This window comes from Aquila chrysaetos, chromosome 6 (assembly GCF_900496995.4).
Source record: "Aquila chrysaetos chrysaetos chromosome 6, bAquChr1.4, whole genome shotgun sequence".
In the NCBI taxonomy this organism is placed as follows: Eukaryota; Metazoa; Chordata; class Aves; order Accipitriformes; family Accipitridae; genus Aquila; species Aquila chrysaetos.
In genome coordinates, this window is record NC_044009.1 from 49,551,967 (window position 1) to 49,579,744 (window position 27,778).

The 27,778-nt window shown below is 38.0% G+C and overlaps 1 protein-coding gene across 14 annotated transcripts in view; it reads right to left on the bottom strand.

Annotated features, from left to right (window-relative positions):
- The window catches only part of GTDC1 (glycosyltransferase like domain containing 1), a 186,860-nt gene that overhangs the window by 123,033 nt on the left and 36,049 nt on the right, over positions 1 to 27,778 (bottom strand). For all 14 annotated transcript variants that reach the window (XR_003923803.2, XR_003923802.2, XR_003923800.2 and 11 more), the window contains one exon: positions 2,234 to 2,444. Coding sequence is in view for 9 of the 14 variants with exons in the window: in XM_041124130.1 (XP_040980064.1) it covers positions 2,234 to 2,415 (182 nt within the window). In the remaining 5 variants the exon portion in view is untranslated. The remainder of the gene's footprint in view (positions 1 to 2,233; positions 2,445 to 27,778) is intronic.

Here is a 27,778-nt window from a genome sequence, read left to right on the forward strand (position 1 = left end):
CACTTGTAAAAGAAAATTTTTATTCCACAAATAATGTCAATATTATAAATAATGCAAATTTGGTATTTCCCATGACCTCAGAAGAAGGTTGAAATATGTAAATATGTAATTCAAAACACACACTCCTGCCAGTTTGCAATGAGAATTTTGTCTTAAACTACTACCTGGGAAGCAGATCTTTAGTGGTTACTAGCAAGCTAGAAATAGAAGAATCAATGTTAATTTTAATCAATGCTTTTTCTAATAGGAGAGAGTAGTCAGCCTCATTAGGTTGTAGTCTGGTGCACTTATACTTTCAATTTAATAAAATACTTGAAACATTCAATTACAAAACAAACATTAAAAATGTGCAAGTAAAGTAGAAGGTACCTCTAATCAGTTTTCCTCTCAGCAGTCACATCAGCCCTTGTTCCTAAAATTTTATCCTGCCTGCCAGGATAAGGTACATACTCTTTTTTAAACATTGCACCTTTGTCAACTTTGACTATTTGATTCTGTCTGATCAAACCTTAACAGCAACAGCAAAGAAAAAGCTTTCCTCTCTAAGTTGCTCGATTGGTTATATCAGATTTATTTGCTGTCAGTAAAGGTTATATTTGCACATAAGTCTATGACAGATTGCAAGTTTATTAACTTCAAGTGAGTTTTCAAGCTGCTGGGTTGAGGGGGGTTTTGTTGGGTTGTTTTTTTTGGGGGGTTTGGGGGGGGGGGGGGCATGTCATCATTCCCTTCCCCTTCCCCCCAAGATGCAGGTTACTTGACAAATTGGAGTTAAGTTATCTTAGGTCAGTGTAACTGTAAGTTAAAACTAATGAAGTGTATGTCTATGAGTGATGTCTGATTAGTTTAATACAGTTAGTGCTGGACAGCTTGGGCTGCTGACCTTGAAGGAACACAGATAACATTGCGATGCGTTGGAGGATGTGGTTGCGATACAAGACAAATTTACATAACAGTTTGTCATATACACTCCTCCAAAACAAAATTGTTGCAAAAGGAAAGCTATAGGAAACCAACGCTAAATGCCTCGCACAAGACAAACCGGGGAAAATTAATTATAACATTTGGCTTGGGATGGTAGCTTATTTTAAATGCAAGCCAGAAGCAGGCACAGAAAAGGTGCGGACATTTATATCGTATGCATCCCAAAACGGATTAGACATGTTTGGGGCAACACTGTTCAAACACAGCCTTCTATCGCACAAGATCTATTCTTGAAAAATCATATTGCTTCCCCAGTCGACGATGTCTACTTGCTCCTGGTAACAAGTACCAGACCCAGTTCTGAACTGTAACTAGTTAGCACATCATTTAGGTGTGCTCAGAGTCCTGCTGAAGTTTGTTCTGTTGCTGAAAAGCAGCTGCTTGTGCTCAAACATCCCCATGCACGAACAGGCTCTCTCCACGAAGGTGCAAAGTCAACTGAGTGCTCATTTACTACCCACGCCGTGATGCTCTGCTGCATGCCCCGAGCGGAGCACGTACAGCACCACGCGATATGTCCCTGCTCGAGACAATCATCTTACCACATCTCAACTGATCAGGTAGGCCAAGCAAAATTGCTCGTTTTAAAGACAGCTTGGTTCTGGAGTGACTGATTCTCACTACATGATAGCTATCTGTTGACCTAAATAGTCTGCTTTTATCAGTCCAGGTTCTAGCTGATAGAAATTTGCCACTTACATAAATGCATAATTGACATCCACAGTTGCTGGCACATTACAGAACCGGACCGTCATTAAGATAAAACTGCTCCCTTAATCCTCCAGGTCAGCTGAGTAGTACACTGATAAATCAGACTTGCTAATAGATACATCGTGATACTGCAAGTGAGGAAGCTTGCGGCATTCACATCTGTGCCATCTTTCAACCTGATCTGTGAAGCGCAGTTTAAACCTTTCAGTATTACCGAATTCACTTGATAATTATTTTAAAATAAGATGTACGTATACACATATACACAAACAGGTATCCATATATTTGCACTCTTAGAGACTCTCCAGGACTACCGATGCAAGACAAAACAGTCTAGGAAACTCTAAAACATGGCAGTAATTTCCCAATTAAACCCCAAGAAGTCAATGCAAGAAGAACAACTTGTATTGTCCACTGCAAATCTCCATTTGCTTGCGCATACATGCTTGCATGCACATAACCAAAGATTCAGCTCAAGAGACCTGGTTGAAGGCCTCCCTGTAATTTGAGCTTAGAAATTATTCAGTCCCTGGGTTACCTGTAATTAGTACTCGTTGGCACTGTTTGCATGAAATAAAGAGCGGCAGTCCGTGCCTTCCAATGCCACTTCTTGGCAGGAAGTGTACAGAGGACACAGTCTTCTTGTAGCTCTTCCTGGAGAAGATCCATCAGCTGTTTGTGGGAACCACCATAAAAGGCTTCAATGAGAAGAACACTCATTTTCCAAATACTTCAGAACTGTTTGGATTCTGAAAATGACAACAGAGAAATATTTTACTTTAGAAATACTTTTTTATTATTATTTAAGAAAAATATATTGGAAAAAGCGCAAAGATATTGCAAGGCATTACAGTGTCGTCATTTTTCCCGTGAAATTAATCCTTCATATTATATTAATGAGTTTACTTCAGAAAAAACTACTTAGCAATTACGATGACAAAATTATCACACCTATTAGTTTCAACCATTAAAAGATACTGTTTGTAATTTTTAAATGAATCAAAGCGTGCAGGACTTAAAAACCTGTATTTTGAATTTATTGTTTTGTTTTCAATCAGATATTTAAAAGCAGCTTTACTTTACACACTCATTCTTAAATACATACAATTCTTCCATAGCTTAGGAAGTAGCTTATTCATTTTTACATAGGTTTGCCCCCTTTTCCTAGATAAAACTAAAGAACAACTCAAACACACTTCAGCCCCTATAGTTGCTACTAAGGGTAATTTGGGTGACTTAAAGCCAGAGAGCAGCCTGGGGAGATGCAGTCTGAGCATCCCCTCGGGACTCTCTCCTGCATCACTGGGAGCTGGGACCACCACCCAAGCAACACGCTCGGACCCTACAAGAGATGAAAACCATGTTGAGGGTTTTGGGTTGGGTTTTTTGGTTTTTTGTTGGGGTTTGGTTTGGGGTTTTTTTTGTTGGTTTTTTTTTTTGAGTACTCCAAAATGGCTGGAAGAGAACCTTATCGCAGGCTTAAGGAAGCTCTCAGATGAGAAGCCACAAAGCTGCTCACAAACAGGATGCAAAACGTGCTGCCCAAAGCGAAGGGAAAGATGAAAACCTTGTGACTATTGCTCATCTCCTTCATGAGTCACAGACTTGGGGTACTGAAAAGCTGCTTTTCAGATGCTTCAAGCAAAACCATCACATACAAAAGTTGAAAACAAAACCCTGAAAGGTATTCACCATCCATGACTGCCTCCCTCACGGTTTCCTTCTCAACATACCCTAACAAGGGAGAACTGACTCTCTTTAAACTTATTTGCTCAGGCTTCGTGTTTGATGCTGTATATTGCAAGACTGTACATCCATTTCCTGACCTGTAATTGCTAGTGGTTTCAGACTGTAATCCTTATCTTCTCAAAGCCTCTGGTGACAAGAAGTGAGAATTCAACAGAGAACTACGCACTCTCCAGAAAATCTCAATCATCATCTCAACCTTGAAATTCAGTTAAATTCAAGTTCAGATTAAAAAAATCAGTATTCTGTAATCAGAAGGTAGAAAACAAACAAACAAACAAAACCTTACAAGTGTACTGTAGCTATCGAAAGATCAACTAGCCAGCAACAAAAATCCAAACACTGAATAAATTTAATTGGGAGACAAAATGTAAGAAGCCTCTAGATAGCTTTGAGCCGTTGGCCCATCATGGTGTTAGCTGAAACGGCAGTGTAGATCTGCTGGGTCACCACAGATCTATCAGCAAGTGACAAAGTATTCCGTGCTCTGGATTTCTTGCCATAATCCAGTCTGGATTCAGGTTATAATTTGCTCTATTATTCACTCCCCCGTTCTGTTTCAAATAATTTTTTTTTTTTTTGACAAATATGTTCCTATCAAAAGAAAAAGGATAGCCTTCTGGAAGCAGAGACTTCACTCCATTTTGGAGCTTGCTTCTTTTCAGGTAGCAAAGCAGATTCTGATTTCTTTTCCACTGACCTAATTTCAAAAATCACACTTTTGAGATCACTGACGTTTTCTGAATTTACAATGATGTAACCGAAATCATACTCTCTACTCCAAAGCCCTTTTGGAGCCTGCAGGGTAATAACTGCTATAAAAACACAAGCTGTGTTTTAGAATATGCACTATTCACCTAAAGAACAATTTGTAATTAATCATGCTACGCTTGTCATCAAATGTCGCCGAAAATTTAACTCAAAGGACTAGAGGGAAGTGTTTTGCAAATTCAGCCCCTAAAAAAACGGGTACGTGAAAAGTTAGTAAATGCCACTGAGTCAGTCACTCAGGGAGAATGCGTTGCAGTTAATTTACAAATCATTAGCGGTATCAGTTATAAAGTAATCCGTTCATGAAATATCTGATCAAATTGCACTTCACCAGACTAGTTCCGAAACCGGTTTTTATCACTCGGTTTAGCTGAATCGACAATGTGCTCTTTGGTTTTATTTTGCAACAGTTCTCACTGTACGTCGTCCCTTATGGGGACAGAGAATGACTGTACATGCTGACGGTAAGACACTTTTTCAGTTCTAGGTTTCCTTCTTGCTTAGAGATCCTGACATTTAGGTTATTCTGCATTTATCCTACCTTTAGATCTATTAATAAAAACGCGTTATGCAAATATTACACAAATATTGCCATACAATAAACTCCCTTTGGCTACTTACATCAGGAAACTGCGTTGAAATTGTGGATGCATCATGGAGTGGGTGTTAGATGGCTCTCGCTATGTAATTCTTCATAACACTCATTGACCCCATGGCAGCAGCACGCAAGGGTGAAAATCAGCAATGACACATTTTTCAGAGACAATCTGAAGCTCAAAGGCTTTCTTACATTACTCTCGCTCCCCCAAAAAATGTAGGTACTGCTCACTAAAATCCTCACTAGCATTTGTAGGACTCCAGTGTCATATGATCTGTATACATTACCAGCAATACACATCATATTCAATTTAGAAAAAATGTTATATAAGGAGCAGTACATGGCATGCTTTGTTCTTGTTTTGTTTTTTTTACAAGATGCTACCAAAATATGAAACTACTAAAGAATAATGGCAATACAATATATGTCATGTCGACTTCAGGGGTTGATTAAGCTGGAGCAATGAAAAGTCTTCTGTTTTAAAAAGATACACTGATAATGCAAAGGAAATTATATATACACATTAATAATTTCTTGTATTCAAAAGGCACAGAGGAGGTAGGACACAGCCATTTACCTCATATTTCACCCACATGACTTCCAGTTTTGTTCACATACAAAAATAACATCTATTATTTTTGCTTTATTTCCCTTGACCTAGCCAAGTTAAGGTAAATATGTACCATATACTCCTCGGAGGTCTCGAAAAGACACAGCTGATAAACGGCCTGAGAACATTCACCCTATCTGATGGAATGCAATCCTCAATTAAATATAAATCACTCCAGGTATTCTTTCCCCCATTTCAAAGAAAACAACAAATACTAGAAAAACAGAACCGTTTCCCCTTTCTCATTACAGTGTTTCCTCTCTGGAGCCAGCAATCCTGGGTGTTCCTCAGACAGCTCAACCCCATCCACGGGGCTGCAGCACCCTTTGCTTTGAAAATCTGTTACTCTGCCTACACCGTATGTAGCAGCACCTTCTTCAGGATATACATTACTAAGATATTATCTGGAAGAAGAAAGTCCTTCCAAGTGCTAACAGTGTCAAAAGTGACCTGACTAATACAGAGGTATACTGAAGCACTGAGAAATTTAGGTAGGTAATTAGGTGCTGTCTCAAAGCCAGCATCTCACAGTGACATTCATCCAGGAGTTTTGTCATTTGCTTCAGCCCTACCGCACGGTGAGCACGTTGCAGCAAAATGGCAACTGATGGAGTCCCTAAATGGGCCACTGCTGTTTGATACAACAGTTTTCCTTTAAAAGAAATTCTGAGTACTATGCAGAGTAATAAATAAACATTTACTTTAATGGCATGGAAGAATTAACTGTTCAACTAGCCACAGAAACCATGCCTTCTTTTTAAACTCTAGGTGAACACCAACTAAAGTATTTTTGTTAACCAACCTAGGTAAACTCATCATTTTCCGTGATTTATTAAAGAACATACATTCACTCTGTCTTATAAACAGAAGTGTGGTTTCACAAACATCAGCGTAGCTCGCATCAGAAAGCCGTAATTAGCTCCGTTCACTGACGTATTCAGACAACATAAATTACAGATCATGTTTAAATATCTGTCCAACAAAATAGTTGAGCAACAATCCAAAACCAAAGGAATAATTGTTAATATATTCCATAGGTAGAGAGCTGCTATTAGTTACAGGAAATAAGGTATATGGTTTCAGTAATGATTGTTTTAACGGTCACAGTCCCACACGTATGAGAAATTTATTCCACCACCGTATCCAGAGCACACGTGGTTCAGTATCTTATAACTCAACCAACTACAAAACACAGCAGGTACGCATTGTGGACATAAACATACTTATAACCTTTGATTATTTCCGATAAGCACACCGTAATACCTAATACAGGCAAAAACTTTTCACGTTCCACATTCTGATCAAATGGGATTTTCCAAAGGACTGTTACAGGGTCTTTACCTTTCTTCCTCTGCCCCTTCTCCCTCCCAGCCCCACAATACGCACCCACCCGAAGGGTGGATGCGGCGAATACACACACACAAACCTAGATTGAAAGAGCCTGCGTTACCCTCCCACTCATGACAATGACTCACCGAAACCCCAGAGCTATACCTTAAACACAATCACATCTTAATGTTTGACCAAAATTTACCTCGTATTTAGATCACCCAAAAGTACCGGCTCTAAGGTTTGTCATTACTAAACTCTGTAAGTGCACAAAGCAAGAATGCCACTTAATTTATCTGTTATATAAATCAACTGGAAAAAGCAAAAAAGTCTCTACTTCTTTTGAGAATGCGGTAAACCAAAATCGCTCACCTTTACTTGGATGTCTGCATCAGCACTAATATTAATTTACTGGTGACACCCATTAACCACAGTCTGTCCCATCCACACAACCTGAGAGTTGCAAAAACCTACAGAACGCCAAAACCCAGTATTACCCGCAGGCACCAAGGATGCTAAACGCTGTCTACACTGAAACCTGTATGGATTGCACTGCCTGCTTTTGTTTCACTGAACACTAAAACACAACATTTAATTTTATTGTGCTTATGATCTACGTATCTGTTTTGCAAAGACTGTCTTCGTTACATTGACAATCAATTCCCAGCCAGAAATAAAAAGAGTGAATGGGAGAAAATGGCATAAGTCCCAGTGGTCTCAGGTAAGGATTCCCCATCTGGGAACTCTGCCTTCAAATCCCTTTTAGTGTAAGACTTATTTATGATACTTATTTGAAGTACTTGCTTAAAGGACTGCTAAGTTACTTGTCTATGGACTATTTTAAGATTACCGTAAATACACATATATTGAAAAATCAGCTGCTTGTAATACACTTTACACAATTATTGATTTTTTTTTTCTTATTCTCAGAATTGCATTCCTCAAAACGCTCGCACATCAGAGCGTGGGGCAGGTGTGCATCCCATATAGGTGAGAAGCACAGCAGCGCTTGAGATGATGCAATTAGAATTGCAAACAATAGAGTTTTTAAAGAACTGTTTTGATCTTAACTAAAAAGCAAACTGCGAGGATCACCAGGTTCAGTCCTTACATCTGTGCTTTCGAGCCTGAAGCGCAACAGCAAGAATTGAAAGTTACAGTTTAAAGATGTCCCACAGCTATTAATCCAGAGCCGCCCTGACACAAGAGACGGTAATGGCTCCTTTTTGGAGTTTACATATTTAGAAAGTAACATGCTGTAAAATCGGCACATTATCCCATGCATGCTAACTAAACAATGTTGTTATCAATCCTTATGAAAAAGTTGTTAATGCATATGCAGAGTATGCATTTTAAAACTCAGTATTTAAATTGTTTTATTATTTTATCTAGGCAAAGGCACTAATGACCTTCATCATTTCTTGCTGTAAATTAAATCTGGGGTTTTTTCAGCTACAGAAAAGCAAAAAAAAAAAAACCTTAGAATTTTCTTTTCACCTTCTTTCCTGACATAGTCAAAGACTGTCATAAATACTTTGTATCTATACTTCTAGCCATCCTCAGTCAACATCTCTGAAGATCTTAATCCATACTGAATAAAGTAAATTATTGCAATTTATTTTTTTTCCAGTGGAGAAAAACATCTGCGTATCACATTTATAGTTAACTCAAAACCACACACAGCCAACACTACCTCGGTGGGGAAGCATACGTCCATCCCCCTTTGGAGCACGGCACTCAAAAGACATTTTTTCAGGGACATTTCACTGGCCGATCTCCTGATTCCCAGTACGTTGTGAACAGCAATTACAAGACACAACTTGGTTTGTATGTCTCTAGTTGACCTACTAAGTGGTATACATGGGACTAAGTACTACTCAGAATAGGGCATCAGGGATACTAAATAGTCTGTAAACTATTTTTGTGAGTTCAGATTAACAAAGGCAAAGTTAAGTATTTTTAATATTTAATTAGGAGAAAGTTTTCTTGATTTCTAAGCCAAAGGAGAAGGGGAAAAGGCAAAGAAGAGGTGTGATGGAGAACCAGGGCCAAGCTCTGCCAGCAAAACAGCTACAGCCACAACTACCCATTGCCAGCAAACCACATTACTCTTCCACAGAGCTTGTTCTTCTGCCTCCTCCCTTTAATGGTCCCAATAGATCTACTGAAGTCAACATGAGTATGCTGCAGAGCAGTAGATATTAAACAATCAACTATCTTCACAAAAAGTTCTAACATTATTTTGGCTAGCTCTTCAGGCAGTGACAGGATTTTTTTGGGGAAAAAAAAAAAGTTAGTACAGATCTAACACGAGAGTATAACCTGAAAATGCAAGGTTAGCAATTGTATTTGATAGAAAACTAGTTATTCTGATTTAACAGTTAATTATAAGCTCCCATTTGCCATGTAATTCAAAAGCCTGGAATAATGATAACTTACTTTAACAGAGACTGATAATGTTCTTTAATGGTATGTTGGTTTTATCCAACATATTTGGACTGTGTTTACAGTGCTTGAAGGCTCAAGACAGTTTACAAGACTCATCTTTTCCAGTACTGTACCTATTACTATAAATTTCATAATATTGATGAACTTGAAGGCTTACATTAGGTTTAAACAGATGAACAATACTTGACTTAGAATATCTCCAAGTGGATAGGGAACTAATAGGTGTGGTAATGGGAGATGTAGCGCTATTTTTAAACTTGACAGAAGACATATTAGTTGCTAGTTCCCTATTATAGAAAAAGCACCAGTCTGGTAATAACGGGCTGGCATTTTGAAATTCCTCCGATTTATTAGGAATATGATGAGAAATGTGTTCCACACATTCTGGGCTTCAGACCAGTTTCTATATAGAAAGGTAAGCATTACAACCTGCATTTGTAGCCAGTTTAAGAACATATATATACGCTTGAAAAAATGACTTGCAAATATTTTAACTAATTTTATTTGAAAGACTTAGTCTATAGTTCATATTAGCTAATTGATTAAAAGACAAAACACTTGTTAGAAGCCATCATTAGTTGCTCCGTGAGATACTAGAATCACCCTGCATCAAAAAGTTGTTTACTGCAGCAAATCTGAAGTAGTAAAACCCTAAATGATGAAAAGCGAAATCATTCTTGTATCATGGAAATTTGGGATTTAGCACTTAAAACACTCCTCTTGTACAAAAAGCTGGAATTGCAAGAGTTAATTTAAACATTAGGCTTGGTAGCCTGAGATGTTTGGCAGCAAATTTTGAGTGGGCACAAGCCAGACTTATTTTACAGTCAGAAACTATCCATTTGAATATGTGATGAAAGGATCTGCATCTTCAGTCACACCTTGAGTCAACAAAAAGGATGGGATGAGATCTACTGTCAAATCGAGTTCAACTGTGAAAACCAGGAGGAGTCCCACACGGAGGAGTATTACTGAGGGACAGTTTGTGAACTTCACAACACATGCCAGTAAGGTTACTTCAAAATGAAATTCAGTCATTATGGAAAATGGACTTCAAAAGGGATGCCAAATTTATCTGCCATGTTATTCACCTAAAGACCCGCAACACAAGCAATTTAAAATGATAATCATTAGCATTTTGCCAAGCTATGAAACCTTTCACCAAGTGAAGAGAATAAATCACCATTTTCGTTTGTTTATAAGAAGCAACATTTAAGTATTAGATCTCTACAGCAGTTTGGATAAGACGGTCTTGTAATTCATAAAGTAACTTCACAAGGTTGCAAAGTTACCTGCACAAAAAAGTCCTTAACTAATAAGTATTGGAAGTCAACAGCTGAAATAATTTTTGCTCTTCCACTTGCCCAAATCTTGTCTTCTCAGGAGAGAGATGAACCAGTGCTTCATACTAAGAATCTATGAGAACAGAAATACGTCATTAACTTCTGTCCAGTCAGCAGCATGGTACCCCTTTCAGAAACCGCTCGAAAGCTCTCAGATTCAACAGCGAACATCACACAACGTTGAATGAGGACTTCATGTGGCGCTAAACAGATTTTTCCATTTTAAGAATACTTACATCCTATTTCCAATTTGACATACAGAAGATATGTTATCCACAACAACTTATAAATCTAGCACGATGAGAGTTGCCAACTTGATTTAGCAGTGCAGCATCATGTTTCCTGTAAATAATTTCCCTATAAAGTTTTGACTAAGCCCTCTGAAAGGGCTACAGCAATATTAAAGGCTCCGGAGTATGGCCAGAGTGCTTTCTGACAGCTCACTGCAAGGTTTCCCCAACATCTCTGCTGACCCAAGAATAGCAAATCTAAGGAGTTAAGTCACTTGTTTCCATTCTGCTGTCTGCAGAGCCTGCAAAATACTTGCAATGATTTGCTTAAAGCAATGAAGAAAAGCATATTCATACATTTTATTTTACTTCGCAAGTATGAGAAAGTTAAGGGGTCTACCTCCTCCACTGGGAAGTATCTATGGATACACCATCGCAGAAAGCTGAAAAATACTGACATGAGTTAAATAAAGATGTCATGTTATCATCTGTCAATTGAAATGGTGAGCATTTCAGGAAATATTTTTTTTCATGAATCAAAGCGATATACAAGCATCTCAAAACAATCTGTTTTGGAAGGTTATCTTGGTTATTTTGTAAACAAGTTTAGGTTCTGAGTTGATGTTTTAAAAACAGATACTGCAAAAAGAATAAATATTAATGTCTGGGGGAGACCCTAACAGACACAAGACGAGCATGGCCCTTTTTAGCACTGCCACAGATAACAGCAAGGCAAGGACATGCAGAGAGGACATCAAGATGTAAATTTTTTCCTTGAAGATTATCAGATGGCTGATACTAGAAAGGCGCCATTAAAATCAGCACCATCAGAAAGCCTGTGCCTTAAAAACTTTGCTTTTGTTGCACGTAACAAAATCTGGCTATAGCACATGATCTGCATTGTAGTCTCTAACGAAAAAAAACAGGTGGGTTTTTTATTTTCATTATATATCATGAAGATATTATTAAAACTCCCTCAGGATTTCAGCTTTAGTGTCACTTGAGAATCACTTCTCCACCAATGTTAAAAAAAAAAAAAAAAAAAAGGGGGGGGGGGGGGGGAGTCTCAAAAGCATTTACCCTGCCTGAGTCAACTGGCCATGCTCATAAAACTTTCCTCCTAAAATCTGAAAAACCTTATCAAAATCAAACATCCTGTTCAACAAAACCAAAACGACGCTGTCACTCATCAGCTACTTCAACTTGAAACACCAGAGCACGTGCAGAACCTCGCATGCTCCTCCTGCAAACTGGTACAACGTTAAGAATATTAAGTATGGTTTATAATGGCCGTGACTAGTGGGGTGCAGGAAAAAACATTGTCACTGCAGAGCTCAGAGCTCGAGAAACTATTTTAAGGTCATTACTGGAAGATCCTAACTATTTAAAGTTTAGCTAGCTATTAGTAGATGCTTTTCCTGGCATTGCTGATACAATGAAATCCCAGAAATACCATTACAAGCCAACAGGAGAAACTGTTTACACCTCACGCACACAAGGTCCGTGCTTAATATTCCCACTTCTTCATTTCAAAGTCACAAAAATCACAAGTTTCACCAGCCAGTTAAAGATCTGTCCTGACTCATACTAAAGACTTAAGGGTTGTGCAGTTATTCTAGCCATTGGGAAATTTTTGGCAATACCATCAGTTAAGCATCCACAGCAGCCATAAGCAGCTCTTAAGAGGCCTGAAGAAAAACAGCATATGGGCAGCGTGGAAATACCTCTAAAACAAAGGTAGTGGTTATCTCAGAGAGTCTTCCACATGCAGACTCAAAGCAATGCTACAACTAAAACCTCTGATATTACTTTTCGTTATGTTTTTTCATATACAAAGAACAGTCAATTGTGGGGCTTAAGACACTGAGAAAACACACCAGGTACTCATCAGGTCTCAAAACAATCTTAACAACTGCTCAGCAGAAATAACGTGGACTTGCCAGTACTCCTGCAAAATCTGCAGTGTTCGCTGTTGCTCTAGATGAAAGCTGTGAACTCTTTTGCTGTGAAGGCTTTCAACCCAAACACACCAAACTGTAGCGCTAGGAAATCTTCTTGCCTATTAACCAAGCCACACAACAGAAACTGTTAAGGTGAATTAGAATCTTTTATATAAATTAAAATTTTAAAATGGAAAATATAAAAATGCAATTTTTAATAGTTTCTGTCTTTGCTAAAATGCCAATGAATTCAGGTAGTTTTAAAGAAGTTGCTTAGTGTTGCCTTCCAGCTGACAAAAGAAAAAGGGAAATTGTGAACCGTTTTCACCGTCATAAACTTCTACCCTTAACAGCTACACCTTCTTCCAGTCAATGTAACAAATACACTCTGCTGAGCAATGAAGTCTCAGAAGTCTGCAAAAATGCAAGCCAAGAAAATTTAAGCCCCAAAAGTTTGCTTTATCTAAGTGGATTTTATTGGTGGTATATTGGAAGTTACTCTATGATCCAGGGAAGTTAGTGCATCCTTACTCATCAGTCACAGTGGAAAATAAAGATGCTGCATTTTTGCTGTGGCTCTGGACACCACTGTACTTGGCTATTTTTAGAAAAAACAAGCAAACAAGTGCTTTGCTTATGGAGATTACATTAAACCTATCTTCAGTTATCTATTTATTTTGAGATTTTCGAAAATCACTTTCATGAAATGGATCTGAATCTAAGAGAGGTGTTACATGGGTCTTATCTTATTACAGAGTAAACGATTCAGATCTTTCTGAATAATTTCAGATCCGATCTCCCCATCACTGTTTAAGCAGAGGTTGGTCCCACAAAGATCAGTTAGCTGTAGATGCTTGAAGGTGCTATATGAAACAGATCTAGCTCCACATTTAAAGCAGATATAGCTCTGGAAGACACTTCACTCTCCAAATTTGAATACTGGAGATGTAATTAAAATATAATCCAAAGAGAGGAGAAGGGGCGGGGAGGGAAAGAGTAAGTTGCCTCCAGCAAATATATACAGTGGAAAACCAGCACAGACAGGGTACCCAAATTAAGCAGTACCAAACAAATGCTTTGAGAAGAGAAAGAGTTATTTCCACCTGTCTGCATCGATCACGCATTAGTTTGCTTCCGCTGAAGAGAACCTAATCCAAACTCTGTTCAAAGTGGTTAAGTATCCATTTGTGAGGTGCATTCAAAATGCACTACGACGAAAATCTGTTTTGCATGCCAATATCCTTGGAGAGGGCAATATTTATGCAAGATGATTCAAGCTACTCTTCAGAGCTGCAGCACTCTGCCTTCCCACTGAAGCTCTGAATAAGTATGGACAAGAGATCCATACACGATTTCTCCTAGAGTCTATAGACAGTTGGTTTGCTAACACTCATGGAAGCATTTTCTTTGGCATTAACAGAATGACTTAGAAAAAAGTCTGCTTTCTTCTTTAAAGCAGTTTTTCTTTTCAAGCTGTGTAACACCACTTGATATTTAGTGTACATTCAACTCACAGGAGCTACTCAACCAAGCACTAGGCTTCAGCATACTGAAGGTGCGTTAACAGTTGACTGACAAACGTAGACCATTTCACATGTTTGTGCTTATTTACAAATACCACTTACATACTGCTGACATTTATAATGACACCTGTGATGTTGCTGACACACCACTATGTTTGTAAAAGTTTGCATCTACAGGCGCAGTTTATTCCAAGAAACTTGCTGGCGAATACACACAGCATTTCTTTCCTTTGACTGTAACTAGAAAAGTTATTTTGACTATTTCCTATTTGAATAGGAAAAAAGCTTCAGTAACAAGGTTTAGCGAGGCTAATCCCTCCACTGATTTTCTCATCACTCAACACTAGTTCACTTGATTACTTTTGTCAACAATTTTCTCAAAAATTTTCTCCTGACCATATTACTGGGTTGCTTAAACTATACTGTAGACACATATTCATACATACACAGAATTTCATATATCGGTTACTATCATTGTTGCCTACTGACTTGATATTCCAAGTCTATGACCTCTAAATACAGCACTTCAGGCCCTTCCAGAAACCTCGACACAGTGTTTCATGATAGAGAAATACTTGGTTTGGTTTTGTATATGTAGGTCGACTATAAAGAATTCATCTAACAATGGAGGCAAAAAGGGAATGTAGATGATTTATTCAACTTTTCAAAGTCAAAGGAGTCCTAAACTATCTTAAGATGAAACAAAACACTAGATCTATGTACACGTTCAAATTACAAGTTAAGTGTAAGAAAATGCTTGGATTTGATAAATAAATCTAGCAATTACATACCTTCTAACCAAACATCTTCAATTGTTTTGTTTAAATATGCTTTAAACGACAAAATGTAACTGTTCTACCTCCTCCCTCCAACCCCAAAATTGTACTACATCTTCTGCCTGGTGTTTTCCCATTACTAAAACCAAGAGTATTCATTTATCTCCTTTCATCCAAAAATGCTGAAGAGCTTAACAAACTTTAATTAAACCTCACAACACTCCTGTGAGGTAGGTAGGTATTGTTATCTCTACTTTACAGATGAGAAAACTTGAATTGAAAATTGTGATTTGCACAATTTTCCAACAATAGTTTTATGGTAAAGCCAAAAGCAGAAGAAAGGAGCAGTGATTCCTATGTCCCTACTTCCAGCTATCACAATACACGTTCTCTTTTAAACCAGCAGGAATTTACTTGCCATTTTGCCACACGTGAAAAAACATTCTGAACAACAGTGTTAATTTTTCATTAGTATAAGCCCTTGTAAGAAAATACAGACAAATACGTATTTCACCCAGACTGTACTTTTATTTCATTAATTTTTTTTTAAACTGAAAATGAGACAAAATTTTGTGTCCTCTATTAATATCATTCTTCATCTGGTTAGCTGATGAATTCCATCTTCAAAAGGAAAATCCACACTTCTTGAAACCATATGAATTTTCTCATATGACTGAATCCCTGATTTCCTCTTTGCATTTACGTTTCTTAACATCTTCTACTTTGTTTCCTATTCTTTCACCTTCTTTTCTAATTATTTCACTTTCTTTTCTAATTACTTCCCGTTGTACTTACCTTAGTCCTACAACACCTTTTTTACTACTTTAAACTTTTTCAATGATGCAATAAAATCTACAAACAATAGACTTACAGCATATCAACTACTACCTTGATGAGAAGCATATCAAATTTTCCTGTCTCAAACTACCCTCAATTCCAACTTTTTCCTAGGTATGGTCATGTCTACCACGTCTCCTATCAGGTACGTCTACAACTTCAAATGTTCTTCTCTCTCCCCATCATGCCTCATTCCTCATTAGGAAATCTCCAGTTTCAATACCGTCTTTTCTTCCCTGTTCCAGAAGCAAAGCTTCATGGCTCCCTTGCCTTCTTTTCCTTGCCTCATCTCCAGTCTCACTTCCCTATCTGTCAATTCTTCCCTACTCAAATTGTCTCAAACACTTTTACAAGCAATCTCTTTCTTCCTCCTCCATCTTACCACATCAAATCCAAAGTTTTCCTCTTCACCTCTGAATTTTTTTTTCCCCCCAGTTAGACTCAAGGTTCCTTTCATCCTGTTCTTCTCATTTTCATTAGACTTGCTTGGTACATCTCAACTTCCCATCAGAAAAAAGGAACAGCTTTTAACATGTTGCCAGTCATCCATTTTTTGATCAATTCTACTCCATATGCTCTTTCCAATCTCCCCAATCTTCTGTTCTTTTTCTCTCCTTTCCAGCCGCTGCTCATGAATACTTTAAGTCTACTAACACTCTTCTACACCTATTCTGTACATGCTCCTCTAAGCCTGTTTCAACCTTTGGTCTTCTACACACCTTCTCCTACCTTCTGTCCATGAACTCTTCTGTGAGCACTACGAGTTGAGACCCTGAACACATCTTACACGTATCTACGAATGCCTCTGTACCACTAAACCAGACTGCCCCATACAGTTTAAAATTACTTCAACAATGCTTTCAATTAGTCCAAGAAGCACAAGAGTCCAGCCTCATTTTTAAGAATGCTAAATTTTTTCTTTGTGAAGAGACTTGCTGAAAAAGCTGCAATCCTCAAAATCAGCCAAAGAATTTTGCGTGTTTTCACAAATCTAACAAATCTGTAGTCTATAAAAGTGGCAGTCTCCAACTCTGCTGTTTTACAAGCTAAGCTGGCATCGTTAATAACTGTTTCTGAATGGACATGCACACCACTCAAAGAAGCAGCTATTAAAATACAAGTAGATTAAATAAAGGTTTTTTTGACAAAAGGATTGTTACATTTTTGTTGAAGTTATATGATTTTCTATGAGTTTTTATTTCTCCAATCTTGGAATCAGCATGAAAAGTTAAATTAGCTCTTTTTTTTTTTAAAACCATATAAGTTAGCACATCTTGTTTGTACCGCTTGCTCTAATGAAGTGAGCCTACATTTGCCAGTGTACAGTAAAAACAGGTAGCTTTGTTATTCATATATTCTCTGCAAGTGGCAACTCGCAGGCTTTGAGAACTGCCCTCATCATATGGCAGCTGCAACAAATGTTCAGTCACTCTTTTCTCTTTCAGCTCTCAAAATTACAGCTGGATTCTTCAAGCATTACATGTGGTTTCTTGCGTTTCAAAGCTTCTGAACTACTTGGATTGCAAGAAGCAAAAGTTCTGCCCACAGATACTTTCTTGCTCCCACTGATTTCATGCTACAGCCAAAAAAGTATAGATTGGAAGATGCTGCTTGTTTCACGCTATACACTGGTCAGTGTATACAGCATCCCCCCGACCATACTTCAGCTGAGCAGGATCCGTATCTGCTTCTGCAGCACACAAACCCAGTCTATTCCTTTTTCATCATTCCACAAAGGTGAAGTTTCAGAAGAACTTTCTAAGCAAAGCATTTTAGCACATATGCTAAGGAGTACAAAAAAGCCAGCATCAGGAAAATTATGGTCCTTCAACAGCTTTTTGCTGTTTACTTACCATCGTACTATTTAAATTCATGACTTTTACATTCTTTCACAATGCGCATACTATCTAATGGGAAGAAATAGATGTGCTATTGGTTACTATTTGTTGCCATTCTGAGAAGACTTGCTGAAGCTCTCTCCATTTCTGCATGCGTAACAAAGGCCAAGAGTTACTTTATTTAATCACTGCAGGCCAAAAGAGTTGCATTTTTTCCTTTCTAATATCCCCTAAGGTTACCCATTCCTTTGCATTCAGCTAGTGATAGAAGAAATATTTGAAATCCTTTGAAAACTTCAGATATGCAGTACAGATCAATAAGTTTCATTATGAGAGGCCTCTCACAGCACATTAGTCTCACTCTCCACTACTGTCATCTCCTTCTTGCTTGATTTCCAATGTTTTGGGTTTCCTTTTTTTTTTTTTTTTTTTAATTTTAGTGAATTTTTATCTCCAAAGCCACGAATGATGCGAGCCGTGCCTACCACAGAAACTGCCGCTAATGAGCATACTCTCTCCAATGCTTAAAAACAGGTTGGGACCCACAGAAAATCAGTTTCAGTAAGACTCCTACTCTTTTTTTATTTTCTTCTTTAGATATATCAACCCTATCTTCATTGAAAACAGTCACTTTTTCCAAATAGCTTCTTATGGTAAGACAACACAAAATAAAATTGCTTCTGAAACTCTCTAATAATTAATTTTTAACTCTTGTATTACATTAAAAAAAAAGTTTGCCTCCGTAATAAATGCTTCGCTTTGTGAGGACTATAATAAATTACCCTCTGTGGCATATGAAAATCCAGAGTGAAACTTGGTTTTCTCTTCTAAAGCCCCACACCGGGCAACATCAGACCAAAGTGTGAGCACCAGCTTCTCGGGCATCAGAGAAACACCGGGAACATCAGACGCTGAAACGTGTGTAGGTGTACTAGCAGTCCTACCATCCATCTGTCAGAAATCTTCGATGTTCCTGCACATCACCCACTGGCAGAGCTGTCTGCCAAGCAAAAATATTATGAAATGTTCATTATATGCTCAAATCTCCCCCCCTTCCCGAGGAGGAAATGGAAAAACCTGTCCCTACACACATACATACTCACATTCGTTACCAAGAAACGGTGAAAGACTTTCAAATTCACCCAGAAAGAAAATCTACCAAGAGACCAGGACTGTGAATTTAGATATATTTTAGCAAACTTTACTTACCAGAGGATATACTGACTTTTAGTTCACATAGATCTCATTTTTAAGGTACGTTAAAGACCGAGTTTACAATTAACTGAACAGACAGCGTACAAAAGGCTTTTAGAACTACACCATATGGTCGAGGGAAAGGAACAATCTGGACTATCCACATTTCAATCTGCAGGCTTGTCCACCTCTATAACACATTGTATTGCTGTAATAAAATATTAAGATAGAAATGTAAAAGTGAAAATAATCTATCTTTTGCACTACCAGGGAACAAGGCATCCTAGTCTAGTGCATTTAATAAATTTTTTAAGTTTTATGACTTTGGCATGCTGAATCAGATATAGTCAATAAAATTCCCAATTCATTTAAAACAGTATTTCCAGAAGGATATGGGTGGGTATTCATCTTATGCTTCAGGGAAATAAAAAATACCAGTTTACACAGGGTATACTGGCAGCAGTTTATGTAACAGATGACACATTCTTGGAAATCAAATAAAGCAGAAAGAAAATACCCATTGTTGCTTAGTGAAGGACTAATCACATGGTCACAGCTGGAACCAGTGTAAATCATTCATTAATAAAATTCTGTTGTAGTAGTCACTTTTTTCTGCTTCTCAAATGCCAAGAGAAAAAAAAAAAACCTCTTTCAATTCTTTTCAGAAGGGATACACTTTTAAGTATTCCATAGTAACTATTAAACTTACTAAATCTTTGCAAAAAAAAAAAAAAATGCCTACAGTGAAGGCACTGTTGGCGCTAAGGAAAAATACAAATACTTAGTTATTTTATATATAATCCCAGAACATAGTCCAAGAAGATAATGCTACACTTGGGAGTACTGCCCTGACTTCTGATTGCACAGAATCCAAATCGTGAGAAAAATCAGCTGAGGTCTTTTGTAGAGCGCATTCTATAATGTAAAGGAATATAAATGACAGCCTTGTGAGTCATATCCCTCAATGTAAGCTAGAAACTTGCACTAGATTAAATGCAGACACTACAGAGAAAGATCATGTAATACTCAAGTATTCCATAATTACATACTCCATTGGATATAGGTATCAGAGGCCCATGGCCAACTCTGCTTTGAGCAGGAGGTAGGAATAGATGGCCCCCAAAGATTCCTTCCAACCTGAATTATCCTGTGATCCCATGTTCTTTCACAATATAGAGTTGTCCCTTCTTGAGTTGTGACCCTTATTTTCTCTTTCACTTAAAAATCTAACAACTGTTTCAAGTTTTGTGTTTCATCGCCTCCAACAGCAGGAAAAAAACCCCTCCTACAAATCTATACGACTTCGCAGATAGCAAGTTATTAAATCACAAAAATCAGATCATCCTCTGCAATTATTTTGAAAGCCTGTTTGTTATCCTGTAGTATTGTGAGAAGAACAAGAGGCCTGTTTTTCTTACCATTTCGGAGAAACTACTGAGAACAGTAAATACAGACTATACCATTTGATGCTTTAAACTGCAACTTAAATATAAAGTAAATGGGATAGGTTTTTTCTCCAGTCCAAAAGAAAAATCAAAATCACACCATTCCTCATCATTCAGTGCAAACACCGCAAGAACAGAGCATTTAAAATTGTCAAGAATTCCTTTAATTGAAAGGTTTCTTTGAATTGAAAAGCTAAAAATATATTATCTCCTTCATTCTGTGCCTACTAAGCAGTCTGAGCAAAGACTTAAAGCACCCTGGCTTGATAGGATATCTGGGTTTTATTGTCGAGCCTGCTAAGGACTTCTCAAATCTCTATCAAGCCACGAACCCTTGAAATACCGCTGCCTAAGCCCTGTACAGCCAGTGGGAATGCTCAAGTGTAAAGTTCAACACATGCTTACATTTTCACATGATCAAAGGTTCAATTGCTCTGTTCTTCAGTTTACTGTAGTTATTCCTACCTCACAGTGACATCCTCAGTAAAGAGATATACTTTATATGAAACTGGTTAATACAAAAAAGAAAACCCCGGTTTTCTAGTAATTAACTTCAAGTGGTATGAAATGACAGTTCAAAGCACCGTCGCTGTTAATAGCATTACTTACATACAGGAGGAAATCTCTACCTAAGAGAACCAGAATATATAAATGAAGTAGAACAATTTTGTCAAGTTCAGAAACAAAAAAGACCCCCAAATTTCCTGTTAACTTCTATTTTAGCAGTTATCTGTGTAGTCTTTGTCAGAACAGATAAAATCTGAAGGCAGGCATGTGAATTGAGTATGTAAATGCTAAAGAAAAATCCGTAGCTAGAAAAGCAACAGCAAAAAGCATCCGTTCTCACACATGTACAGTCCATCATGGAGACAGGCAGCTTTTATATAAGATACCATTTTCTGCTCTTCCTCTCTTACAAATAATAAAAGTACTGCTTTTTTTAGTTACAGAAAAATGCAGTAAAGCAGATCCTGACTGGCCAGGATATACAGGTAGGTTTAATTCATGCTGTTTGGTGATGTGTTTCCACAACAATAAGATGATTATTTTTATGTATTTATTTTCAAAATAAAAGCAGTGGAGGAGCATATCTGACCAGCTTATGACTTTAAAAGAACTTTTGTAGATGAATTAGGTAATATAATTCTCCATCTGATCAAAGGAGGCTGCCATTGCGCCCAGGAAGAGCGGCCAGGCACCTCGCTCTTCCCCATGCCGGAGCCTGCCAGAGCTCCTGCTTTTCAGAAGTCTGTCCAGAGGGCTTTGAAATATAATGAAAACAGGCCTAGGAGAACTCCTCCATACGCTTCCCACAAAATATTTGATTTTCTTCTTCATTTGTCTGCTTCTAGATGAAATGTGAAGAAAAAAATAGTTACAAATTAGTGGGGAAAAAGGCACATCAAATCAAATTCAGGCACATATCCCCCCGTCACGCTTCACGTGCCCACACACTATATTCCCCTTGAAGCTACACCACATACACCTGACGGGCATTACACTGGGTTTTTTTAACCTGCTGCTAACGCTTACAAAGTGCACTGTTTTATTCTGACAGTGGCATCATCAAAAGAACCACGACTAAATGATTTTAATGGTTTCCATGCCTAATTGCCATTACCGGGCAGCCGTGTGAGGCCACGGTTCAGGCTACCTGAGAAGCGATGGCTTTGGCTGACAGCCATACCCCCACGCAGCAACACCACCAGCACCAGAAACGGGTCCCCACACGCACCTCTGCACGGTTTGGATGGGTGTGCAGCCACAATCAAGAAAGACAAAACAGCATAAAAATCAAAATTTTGAAAATATACATCTATTAACGATTTTTCCTCAACGGAAACCCCGTACCAAGTTCTAGGTAGACTAGTTCTTTCAAACGAAGTGTGACAGGGTGAAAAAAAAAAACAAAAAAGGCAGTATTTAGCTAGGAGACAAATATGATATAAGCGAATGTTAATGCTACAAAAGCTAAGATTTATCTCTATTAATACCTCTCAATGAAAACAAACGGACAGAATTAAAAATGACAAATTTAAGACGAGGGAGCACACTTTGGGGAGGTATGAAAAGGAGAGACAAGGAGGCACACAAGGAAGGCTGCTGCCGCCTCACCTAGAGAGCTGCAATTTATTTCGATCAGCTCTATTTAAATCAGTACCACAATTTTCTCATGTAGACAAGCATCAGGATTATTAATTTCAGTGGATATTACCTGAGAGTGCAGAAAAACCACAAGTTCAGGCATTTAAACTTCTGGGCTGATTTACACTTTAAAGTCAGAAGTAGTAGTCGTCTGAAGTTTCTCTACTGAAAGGTAACAAGCAAGTTAGTTTATTTAGTTCAGATCATTAAGGCATAAAAGTCCTCACCACAGTTACATGGACGAAGATAAAGTTATTCTTAGAAAAGGAATACATGTTTTCAAAACATGTTGTGCCTCTGCAGCAGAAAAGGAACCACTGCAGAAAGAATGATGCTGCTGGATGAGAGAAGAAAGGGTAATAAAACTGCACCAAGAGTGAGTTTCTTACGGAAGCGAGGCGTTGATTAATATTTTTGACAGTAACAGAATAAAAAGGGGCTGGGCTTAACCTAATAGCTATTTTACAACCTGTATTTTAGTGAACTGGTATTATATTTTGTAACTGTGTATTAAAATGTGTCCCACATTAGGCAGCAAATAGCTTTTAAGTAAACGTTTTTTCTTTAGCGAGACAAATCTTCAACACCAACTGCAAGTACCAAAGTGTTTTCTCACTCAAATGCTTTCAGATTTTTTTTTTCTCCTCCTGTTTCACCCAAAATATGCAAACTTGGATGCCTACGACTAGCACATAAACCTGAATTATGGCATTTAAATCCATTCGTTAAAAGCTAACCACTCAAATGGTCTGAAGACAGGAGTTTAAGCAAAAGCAACTACTCCCTCAACCAGGAGCAGCAAGCATTGACTCCACGGGTCAAACCCCCAGAGGTTGGGGCTGGGGGTGTCTGAAATTCTAGTCCTAATTCTTGCGTTTTTAAGGTGACACGTTGCTGCTCTCTTCTTCCCCAGCCCGGCCTGCAGCTCTGTGATTTTCCGTGAGGTTGGCGAGGTTTCTTTGAAAAACCAAAACCAAGTGGCAAGCTCACGTGCCGGGTACAGGAGGGTGCTCTCAAAACGCTCACAGCATCACTTTTCATCTTCTAAGACATAAATTCATGTGATCTTTTAACAACTATTTATTTCACACCAAACCAGATATCTCCCTAAAGCCTACCAATACAGCCTGCAGGCATATTTCTTAAATAAAAGTACTGAATCCTTGTATACTTAAAATTTGCATAGCAAAGGGATGAATCAACTATCAGAGAAGTAGTAACACTGTGCAGCAACTGCTCACCTCCTGCAGAAGAAAAAAAAATCCCTGTTTTTCGGGTGGGACTTCACGTTTCACAATTGTGAATTACCATTTTCTTGCAGAACCATGACAAGCACGACTGCTGTTCAAGCTATTCGATGCATCAGCTACGTTCGTGCAATTCGTATTTTGCATATGTAAACCATACCACCTCTTTACTTGTAGGCTTTATTTATTTCTGCTTAAAGGTTAATGAGATTGTACACCACCAATTGAACTAAATTAATAAGACAATTATTTTGTTGGAATATTTCAGATAATCTCCTGTAGCATCTTTCCTGTAAACAACTATTTCTGCCTACAGAGATGCTTCAGTTTTAACAAATCTAGCAAACTATGGGATTTCCAGCAGCACCTACATTAAATGATGTATCAGTACGTCTTTTCTTTTTTTTTAAGAAATATAAGGTGTTACATCAGATTGCATTTGACAGAATTAAATCAGTCCGTTGCCCTGGCTGTGTTTTAAGTGTTCAGAAAATAAGTAGTTATATTTGAAAACAGGGAACGAAGCCCCTCCAAAATTAAGATGTGAATTCTGCACATTTGTTTAGAGCACAAGAGTAACTTTATTTTACCTAAAGAACCAGACACTAGAAACAGGTAAGGAGCAGAGGGAAGTCCAGCAGGAAAGCTCCTGCTCACACACTCATTTGAGAAATAGTTAAGGTGAAATTAACTCTTTTTGCACTAATGGATCACAATTAAAGCTTTTCAAAAACTAGTACAGGAAGAAATCTACTGAAAAACTGTGACGGAGACTATCAAGGCATGATACAGTATCTCCTGTGATCTAAAAATTTCTTATCTGCTACACAGCAGAACATAACCTAAATGCCAGTTGGCTTAAATATTGTAAGAAAAGGCTGTTTTCCAGAAAGGCACATGGCTGAACTGGGGCTGCTTGTAATCAAAGTGCTCAAGTCTTTGATTACAGGAGCTATATTTTTAAAATTACAGCGGGCCTGCTGCTGCCAGCCTCCCTCAAGCAAAGAGCTGCACCTACTCACACGTGAGCTCTCCGGACTGGGCACACATGGAATACTGCATATTCTTATATAACACACAATGAATTTTCATGTTCAAAACATGACGCTGCTTTACTTTTACTCCCCATACAAAGCTGCCAGCGCTGTCCCATGCAAGCAATGGTGCGATGTCATCTCCCAAACGGTGCCATGACAACTAACGTAATTATACCGAAATAGTATTAGCTATATTTATATTGGGGATAGTCTTACCACAGTTCTTAAAGACCTGTTCTGCTGCTGAGGAATTAACTGTATCTCCCCGGTCCCGTAGCAGCGTAATTAGTCATTTTGACATTTTGCCTCCCGCAGTGACTAACAAACTCCTCCCACTCTTATAATTCAGTGGAGATAGCTTGGATTTAAATTGGTTTAAATCCGGTTCAGGTAATGTATACTCACATGATCTCATTTTTTCCTAATACCTTATTTTAATTCACTGAAATGAATGAAAAGAATTGTGTTATGTGTTTCCTCCCATGCCCAAATGGAAATTTGTTTTTTGCTGAGCACCAAACCTGGTAACTCAAGGAGCTTCCACAGCAAGATTTCATGTTAACAGCTTCCAGTTACACAAGAAAATAGTTTTACTCCCTTCCTTCCAAATTCACCTAATACAAGGTCACCCTCCAGCTCACCACATCCCCACCGGTCAGAGAGCCTTTGCCACAGAGGGGTTCTGCACAGACCTATTTTGTACCATAATTTTTACCCTATTTACAGGCACATGCAACAAAGCACCAAATTTATTGCACATTCTGCAATAACAAAACGGCTGAACTGTCAGGAGTCTATACGAATGCAACACCTGTGCTCTAAAACACAGTACAAATTAATCAAAAATACATCTATCGTGTAAACTTGCAATTATTATGTAAATTTATTCAAATTATTTTATTTTAATTATTATTTAAATCACATTGTTCTTACAATTGCTGTTTTAGGAACCACAGCACCGGCGCCCGCTGTACCAGAATGCTGAAGAAAGTCAATTCTAGTCAAATATTTCCTTTTGACTGAAGTGCAAAACGCATGATCTGAATGTGTATGAACTCATTAGCAAAGCAGGTATCCACAAGCTGTGGGTAACTTCTCACTCTGCAGGCTACCTAACAGCAGATACTTCACCACTTTTAATGACCATCATCCCAGAAACGTGACAGAAGCAACCGAATCGCATTAGGCCAACAAAACTTGAAGATATTTTCAGAGATGTTCTTACTGTTTATTATTAATACTGAAGTGGAAGTTAGCACTTAAAGTATTTTGAAGAGCTACCCTTACTTTTGTGTTGAAATCATTGGAGGTATGATTATGGCACGCAAATCCTTTCGGACTAAATGCCCTCATCAAAACATCTTATAGGTACATTAAAAATTGAATGGGTATAAACAATTCCAGCAGCTTGGAGCCTGAGTTGGTACCACCGTGATCTCTGCAATTCAAACATCAACACTTGGGCTAGTTTGCATGGGAATACAAGCAACTAATTATTATCTTTTGCTTAAGGGCACGTAGGGTGTGCTCTACAGGTATCGCCACTGCTTTTTGCCTAATGTATTGCCTCTTGAAGTCTTTCAATATAACAACTTGCTGATATACTCTAAAGCATTTCTCATGTTATCAAACTGCTTTATATTCACTGCAACTTCTGAAAGATGCTGCTAAGAAAGAAGCAGTAGTTACAAAACTGTATGTGACTTGCAAGTAGTAATTTCATGTTGTTCACTGACACATTAACTTGTTACTTAGCATGGAGACAGTATTTTGACAAAAATATTGATGCTTTATAAAACAAAAAATGCGCAAGTCAGTATCTTTTTATGGAAACTACTTGATTTTGCAATATTATTGGAGCTTCTACCTTAATGACCGATTTAAAAACAAAACTAACTTACAATTTATCAGCTATGTCTTTTTGCATTGATGGCATTAAAAAAGCAGCTCTTTTGGGGCAGGGTGGGGGAATCATGGAGGCCACAGAGCTGCCTGGTATTTTCCCTTAAAAAATTTCATGGTGCTAAAGTGCATAGAATAGATTAGAGTTAAAACTATAATAGTAAGTATTTCTATTGGTCATTTAATGATAAATAGTTTTTCTCTGATCTATGACTAAAAACATGAAATTAACTACTTCATCTGGATTACTTCTGCCAACAGTCAAACCTACATGGAAAAGGGAGAAAGTACTACATGATAATTTAAGGGAGCCAATGGGTTTTCTAAATTCTGCTCCCCAAGAACTGATCCAGTGGCTGAAATATAACACACCTCGACCGCATCTCCTTGTGCCACCTTGTTCTCACTGCTGCTTTTGTGTTATTCTTCTATAGCTGAAAAATCCCTAGATGCCAGAAGTCAATTTAAAGTGAATTTTATATTGATGGTACAGCCTAAAGATGACCTAAACTGGGCTGAGAGTTTGAGCCAACAACTTAAGGCTCCTTCACCCCTAAACATTAAACACCAAGAGGTTCCAAAACCTTTTGAAAAATGACAACTAAAACCTGCAAAAACATGCTGTCATGACACAACCAGCACAGCAGCTCCCAGAGTAGCTCTGCATACTCACCTCCAAATTCTTTCATCCAGATTTTTGACTAGCTGAGATCAAGTTTTGAGGTACCTTAGCCATAAACTTTGAGGAATCTCAGTCCTGACTTTGGCTCACAAAACGCTTATGCTGCATCTTTTCACTAAATTCAGCCATTCCAAAAAGATATTAAGAATCCTGCTAAAACGATCAAGACTGGGTTTAGTGATACTCTGGGCAATACTTTGGGTTCTTACCTTTTTACTTCCAAGCAGAATTTGGCCCACTAAGCCTAACTCAGTGTTTTCCACCCAGAATTGTAAACACTACTTTCATTTCTTCATGTAAGTGATTGGTATGATTGATAAGGAGTAGTTTCAATATTACAAATAATGAGGCAGCACAAATTCTAGCAAATGAAAACTTCCTGAGCAAAACTAACAGCCTCTTCAAACAGTATTCATAATGTTTTGTTATTAACTATTTCCTC